The sequence below is a fragment of the Pygocentrus nattereri genome, chromosome 1 (genome assembly GCF_015220715.1).
Source record: "Pygocentrus nattereri isolate fPygNat1 chromosome 1, fPygNat1.pri, whole genome shotgun sequence".
Lineage (NCBI taxonomy): Eukaryota > Metazoa > Chordata > Actinopteri > Characiformes > Serrasalmidae > Pygocentrus > Pygocentrus nattereri.
The window spans coordinates 9,425,418-9,432,469 of NC_051211.1; the positions used below are offsets into that span (position 1 = coordinate 9,425,418).

Genomic DNA, 7,052 nt, shown 5'->3' on the forward strand with positions numbered 1-7,052 from the left:
AAAGATGGTCCTTCAAGGGTTCTTGATGAAGACGAGGGTTCTATATAGAACCATGAACCTTCAAAGAATCATTTACATCCTTAAATGGTTCTTTGTATGGTGAAGTCACTCTTCAGATTGATGGAAATTGTATATGGTTTGGTAAGTGGTTCTATATAACACCAAAAAGGGTTCTGGTACTGTGATGATGTCAAGCTTGTAACAATAATCCTTTTGGTGCTAAATAGAACCTTTCTCAAAATGTTCTGTATAAAACCATCTACAACACATTCTCCATCAATCTAAAGAACACTTATGATGTGAAGAATCCTTTCATCATGCAAAGGGTTTTTTTTAGTGCTCATAATTCTATATAGAACCATTTTCCTTACTAAATAGCCCTTGAAGGACCATTTTTAAGAGTGTACAAGGCTTTTTGGTGCTATATAGAACCATTTTCAAAAGGGATCTATATATAGAACCTTCTACAGCACTTTCTCCATCAATCTGAAGAATACTTTCATGATGTGAAGAACCCTTTAATCATGCAAGGTTTTTTTTAGTGCTCATGGTTCCATATATGCTTCTCTTTTTTAATAGTGTAGAAGCCTTTTTGGAACTATTTAAGCATGCAAAGTGTTCTTTGGAGTGTTAGTGGTTGTTTATAGAACTTTTGCCTTTACTAAAGAACCCTGGAAGAACCTATGCTATGTTAATTAACATATTGTTAGAGTGCACATTGTTTGCTGCTGTACAATTTGGTTTGGGCCTGTGTCCAAGTGGATTCAGTGTAGTGTTCCCACTTTGTTCCATGTCTGTGGTTCTGTGCGTTGCCAGATAGTTATCAATATGAGCTGCTTTTGGTGTTTCCAGAGTAAAAATGTGCTTTGGGTGGACAAACTTTGTGTTGTTTTGCCATAATTTTGGCAAGTTTTAAACACAGTTTTAAACACAGTGCACACTATGCAAGCTCTCCCACTGGTTAGAACTTCAGGAGATGAACTGAAGGCCTAACGTACCATATTAATCATGAACATAATTAGGAAATGACAGTCTCGTTTTAATTTATAATGGTTGGGACCAATATCATGAGAAACATTGTCACACAAGGCCTTCAGGAAGTCACAGACTGTGGCCTCACCAACACATTTCAGTCAGATGTTTGAAATGGAAACTATGTTAGATCACTTTTATAGAAGTTGCTGTTACACTGCTAGAAGGTAAAATATACGGTAATAAGTGTTTGCAAGTATTAAATGTCTGTGTTCTGTCTAGAATGGCCAATACATATTCATGTGCTGTTAGCTTAGCGCTAACATACAACTAGAATGCCATAGAGGTGCTAACAGAAATAAGCATTATCCTAAAGGTGGTGTTTTTCCAGTTTTTCAGTTTCTTTATGGTCCAAACTGAAGGCCTAGCTCTTTAAAGACCACTGCTGTTAAAATAAAAATGTTTTCATTTTGTTGAGGTGTCAAGAGAAGCACAAATTAAACCCCCACAGAATGATGATGGTCGTAGTTGTTCATCACAGTATGGAGTAGACATGGCAAATAATTTGGCACTGAATAAAAGAATAATGCTTTTATGCTTGCTCTGCATTTAGTGCACTACACCACAAAGAAAATGTAGAATTTACTTGTTTCACATTTGTACATCAGTGCAAGACAAATTAAACGTTAGCTCAATTTAAAGTGAGTAAAGTGAGTTACTCCTGTTGAGCCAATATACATAATAATCATGTAAGTTTAAAGCAACCTTTAAGCAACTTTGTCCCCAGTGTAGTACAAGCAGCTTACTAGACAATACAGTTTTAATGCTCTACTGTTAAAATGCTTACGTTCGATTGTTTTAGTCTTTTTTGGGGACTTTTTTTTATGCATTGAAAGGGGAGCTCCACCCTTTCTTCAAAATGTCTACATAATTCAACCCTTTATAAGTAAACAGAGTGGTTTTATGTGATTGTATAGAAATGTACTGACTCAGATTTCTTTCTTGCAGTGGTGAGAGAAACCAAAAGTTGTATCATACATAACACACATTATGTTTACTATACAAATCTTCCAGTGAATCTTAAGTTTTTGAAATGTAATGTGGATAATGGTAAAATAGTGGTAAATCTCAAGAATTACATTTTCCTTAGAATGTCCTGCATACGTCTGTCCACCATGAATGGATCTTGAAAAATGTGTTTCGCCAAACCCTCATCTCACAACAATCACAAAAACGTTTCAAGCATCAGATGGTATATTTCTAACATTTTGATAACTTTATATGAAATACTGAATGTTTAATATCTAGCCACCCTGGATGACTTTTTAAAAATCTATGAAATTTAGGACATTTTCAACCCCATTTGGAACCATTTCAAGCAATCTGGCAACCTCTTTGGTTTACTTGAAGGACCCCCACTTTGTACTGTTGATTGTACTTCAGTTCCACATATTCAGGCAGCAGGATCACCTGAACATTTAGACTACTAAAAATGAGTCAGTCATTTTTATTTTCAATGTGAGGAAAAAAGTGCTGAATGCTTTTAAATGGAAATTCAGTCTCAAGAGTGGCAACTTTAATGTTATGACTCATTTAATGTAAAATATTGTAAAGCAAATTCAAAACAAGTCATTTTAAATGCGCATAAATCATTTAGAGTTCAATCAGTAAACTTACACATTGTGAGGACTGCCGGATACTACTGTATGCCATATGGGGACATGAATGACCAGCTACTTTTAACTCTCATTGTATGTACAAAACAGACAACTGGTTAAATTTTGTCCAATAACAACCCACTTTCAAGCTGCCCTGATGCTTGTTATTTGTTATCTCCAGTTCATATGATGACACAGTCTTGCACAGTATTATATGACGTTTATTTAACCACAGGCAATGGCAATTGTGCCCCTCTGTCTAAGGCATATGTCCCCATGCCCTATGAAACAGACACAGACATACACACAGAACTCCATCTGAACTGCCCAGGCCGTCACATCTGTAGCTCTATGCTTAGAGCTATCAGGCAGACAGACAAAGCCGCTGACTGGGTGGTGAGTGTGCGCAGGCCAGATGCCTGCTAGAGTCCAGTCTGTGAGTTCTCACACCCAGACAGTCACTGGCAGATCGTGGGGTAAATGTTTAAAGGCATTACTTGTTTTCCATTCCGTTCACCTTTGATGTGTAAAAAAAAACAACAAACAACAAAAATAGACAAGACGGTATTGAAGAGGTGCAGGGTCTACTCCAGAACCACAGTGCCACCTGCTGCTTCCAGCGCTGTCTTCAGCTTTTCCGCCTCTTCTTTGGAAACGTTGGCCCGGATCTCCTGAGGCAGGGATTCTACAAGCTTCTTGGCCTTTAGGAGATGAAATACAGAAATCTCTCAATAAGAAACACCGGAGCAGGCTGATATTACAAGGGGGACAATGTATGGAGGGTTTAGTTCGAAAAAGCATTAAACACCACTGAATTTACACTGTGCAGTTTACGTATGTCAAATAAATATCAACACTATATTATGATTAATTTCACTTTGTACTTGGAGAAATAAGTTTAAAAAGTGCACTTTATACATCCGTCATTCTTTTTAAACCTGTTCTTGTTACATCTAAACACAGCATTTCAGAAAAAAAATCTTCATATATGTAAAAAGCTTTAATTAGCCTGTAAACAACAATAAGCAGTGTATAAACTGTACAGTAACAAGTAACTGATAAGATAGTTTTACAATTTAAAACAATCCTTGCACTCTACATAAATGCACACCTATTTAAAATCATTTATTTGTACTGTATTTAGCTTGTTTAAAAAAAAATGCATTATAATAAATGCAAAAAATACAATACAGAGTAACAAGTATTTCTTAATTTTAAAAAAGCAGTTGCTATATCATCAGCTAGTTTGAAGAATAAAATTTTATTCCCAAAGTTGCCTGCTTCTTTAATGGCATAACAGCCAACATCATTAACTACTATACAGTTTATGCAATTTTTATTCACTCAATGTTGTTTAGGCTGTCTCCAATTGGTCTAAAGCCAAAAAATGTATTGTGATGTAATTAATCATTGATGTGTTTGATATAATATCATAGTGCCCAACCCCTCTGACAGACCATAAAGACTATAAATTAAATTCCTCTGTACCTTCTAATGGAGTATCACGTATTGACAACCCAGCCTGTCCCAAATCATAGTAAACAAACATACTGCAGGACGAAAACTGTTTACCTGTACTAGATTCAAGCCCTGAATACAGTTCTTCACTTCCTTAATCAGTTTGACTTTATCCTCTGCCTTTAACTCTGTCAGTTTCACTGTGAAATGAGTTTTCTCTTTCTTTGCTGGGGCTGCATCTTCTTCTGCTGCCTGCACAAATAAAATCACAAATCAATACACAATAGACAGTCACGCAATCAGCATCTGACGGGAAGAGATGTGTCCATGTCTCTATGAACAGCCTAAATCTTACCGGAGCTGCTCCTGCAGATGGCGCCGCAGCCATTGCCCCCATAGGCATAATTCCTACATCCTGAATATTGAGCGTTTTCTAAGGAAGACCAAACACAAATAGTAATCAGTGACACCTGTAATAACAGGAGGAGTCAATTTATGCAAAATTTCACATTGTGTGCACTACCTTGAGCAGCTCATTGAGATCAGAAACTTCTAAAAGGGTCAGACTGGCTATATCATTGACCAGTTGCTGGATTTTAGGCGAGTACTGTTTGGGGGCTCCATCTAAAGGGGGTGTAGCGATGGCATCGGTCAGACACGCAGGACTGGTCCTGAGCGTCCTCAGGGCACACAGGGCCGGTGCTGGAAGATGATGTCTGGAGGGTACACATTTAGATATTATGAATAAAGTACACAAGTCAATACAACAAACATGTCATTAGAATGGAGCCAGGCTGCACAGTATACTGTTGGTTAATTATGATCCTGATATTGTCACGGATGCCTGATGTCACAGATGGCCACAATATGCAAATGAACCCTTCATAACCCAATCACAGTTGTACATGAGTGTTTCTGTGGGTTTATGGTTAATTTCATGTATACATTAAAAATAATTTCAATAAAAACTTATTATTCATTTTGGTTAGAAATGAGCTTTAATATACACACCTGCATATCACAACTGCATGTTTATCAAGGCATATGTTAATTAAATTGTGAATCTTCCTCTTTGCTTTTCCAGTTTACGCCCAATTTTAATCTACTTAGATTTTGGCTTCTTACACTTAACAGAACTATGACCCTTGAAAATAGGACTACAAAGCTGAACAAGGCTCAGCCCAAGACAGTACAATATATATGTATATGTCTCTTTTGTTCCTGCTGAACTTCCATACATTAGGGCCGTTTCCAGGCTGCTTTTTGACTTTCCAAGCTATATTCAGTGTTCATGCTATTAAAGGGGAATGTCTGCATAGTTGGTTAAGTTGATTAAGTTGTCAACAAAGCCATTCAGTGGTTTGATGTGAAATCTTTCTTGTCTGAAGTGTTTAATACCTCTAAAAGCTAGCTGACAAACAGCGATTACACGAAATGGTTACACATAGTTACATGCCCTGATGCATGAGACAGTGAATAAAATGGCACATATACATATATACATACATATATACACACATATATACATACATATATATATATATATATATATATATATATATATATATATATATATATATATATATATATATATATATGTATGTGTGTGTGTGTGTGTGTGTGTAGCTGCCACTGTGACCCATGGTTCCCATCACCACCACCGTAAAGAAGCCTTATCTGTAGGTTTCTCCACAATGAGCCATTTCATGCCAAACAACTTTGAATGACTTAACATTTCAAACAGTCAATTATACAAAATTTTATAAAAATTCGGTGGAATTCCCCTTTAAGGGCAGAAAGCGTGCATTAGAGAAACAGACCCAGCAGACAATAAGAGCATGAAAACAGATAACGTTCATATTCTGAAGAACACACTCCCTGCATCTGGATTAGTTACACTGACTTTTTTCAGAGCTTTTCATTTCTCCACTCTTCTATAACTAGTCAGCGCGTTCTCGTGGGTGCCAACCATACAGTTAAACGGCATGTCACTTCACCACAGGCAGCAGCACAGAGGACAAGCCCTCGTATTAAAGCTGGAAGCAGCCAAATTATGGAAGTAGCCTCATCTAAGTGACCTTGATAGCGCAGCATCTCTCCCACTCACACGCCAGCGGGTTAAAGGAGCTGACGTCCCCGCTGGAAAAGCTGGGAAATACACTCTCGCCAGTTAGGAACACCTTTAGTACTGTCCTGGGAATGACAAACCACAGCCAGGCTTAGCCTCACCTATCCTGAGGAGACCGACTCCAGATCATGACCATGGGCCAACCTGCGAATACGGACTACACCAGCGGACCTATAGCGGTTATAAGTAGTTATACATCTGTGTCCTGATCATATATAACTAACGCACAGCCAGCGCTGTGAGAAGTGTCCTCTGTGTGCTGCACACAATTAATAAGGTGTTCAAAGGTAATTCAGCCTGAAACGAAGCTCTGGTCACGAGGCTGAATTCAGCCTCCTATTCGAAACTCCCCGCTCCACCTTAAACGATCCAGCCGGTAACTAACTGATGCACCATTTAAAGTGGAATAGGACAATTCGGAAGCACAGCGTAACTGCTGCACCGTTTAAGGTGGAACGGGAAAATCAGACGAATAAGCAGCTCCGGGCTGTTGTCCTTGAATCCTGTCCAGCAACTTAAACAGGTAACGCGCGTGCGTCCGCTCACCCGTGCGCCTGAGCGGCGACCCGCAGCGACGTCCGGATGCAGTGCAACGTGCAGTACATGTTAACTAAAGCCTGCCGCTGTTATTCCGGCCTTTCTGTGATCAGATCGCTCTCCCGCGGCTGCTCCAGACCCCCGGCTCCCTCTCGCTCAAAAGCACATGGCGTCCTCCGCTCGCTTTCCCTGACCTACCCACAATGCATTGCCGGTGATGTGGTTGCCAGATGCGTTCCTAATAATCCGCCTCACGCCTCACCCTGCTCGGTTGTTCTCCCTCATGTTCTCTCCGCACC

At 39.0% G+C, this 7,052-nt stretch overlaps 1 protein-coding gene across 2 annotated transcripts; it reads right to left on the bottom strand.

The window, feature by feature from the left end:
• Positions 1–2,544: 2,544 nt before the first annotated feature.
• Positions 2,545–6,961, bottom strand: mrpl12 (mitochondrial ribosomal protein L12). Of its 2 annotated transcripts, none has more exons than XM_017701614.2 (5): positions 6,763–6,961; positions 4,612–4,804; positions 4,444–4,521; positions 4,203–4,340; positions 2,545–3,331 (listed from the first exon to the last, which is right to left on the bottom strand). In XM_017701614.2, exons 1-5 carry the CDS (start codon positions 6,819–6,821, stop codon positions 3,215–3,217), a joined length of 585 nt encoding a protein of 194 aa, XP_017557103.1. In that variant the 5' UTR covers positions 6,822–6,961; the 3' UTR covers positions 2,545–3,214. The 2 variants fall into 2 exon arrangements, with proteins under 2 accessions (XP_017557103.1, XP_037394871.1); XM_037538974.1 differs by lacking the exon at positions 6,763–6,961 and adding an exon at positions 6,318–6,408.
• Between the last annotated feature and the right edge of the window lie 91 nt (positions 6,962–7,052).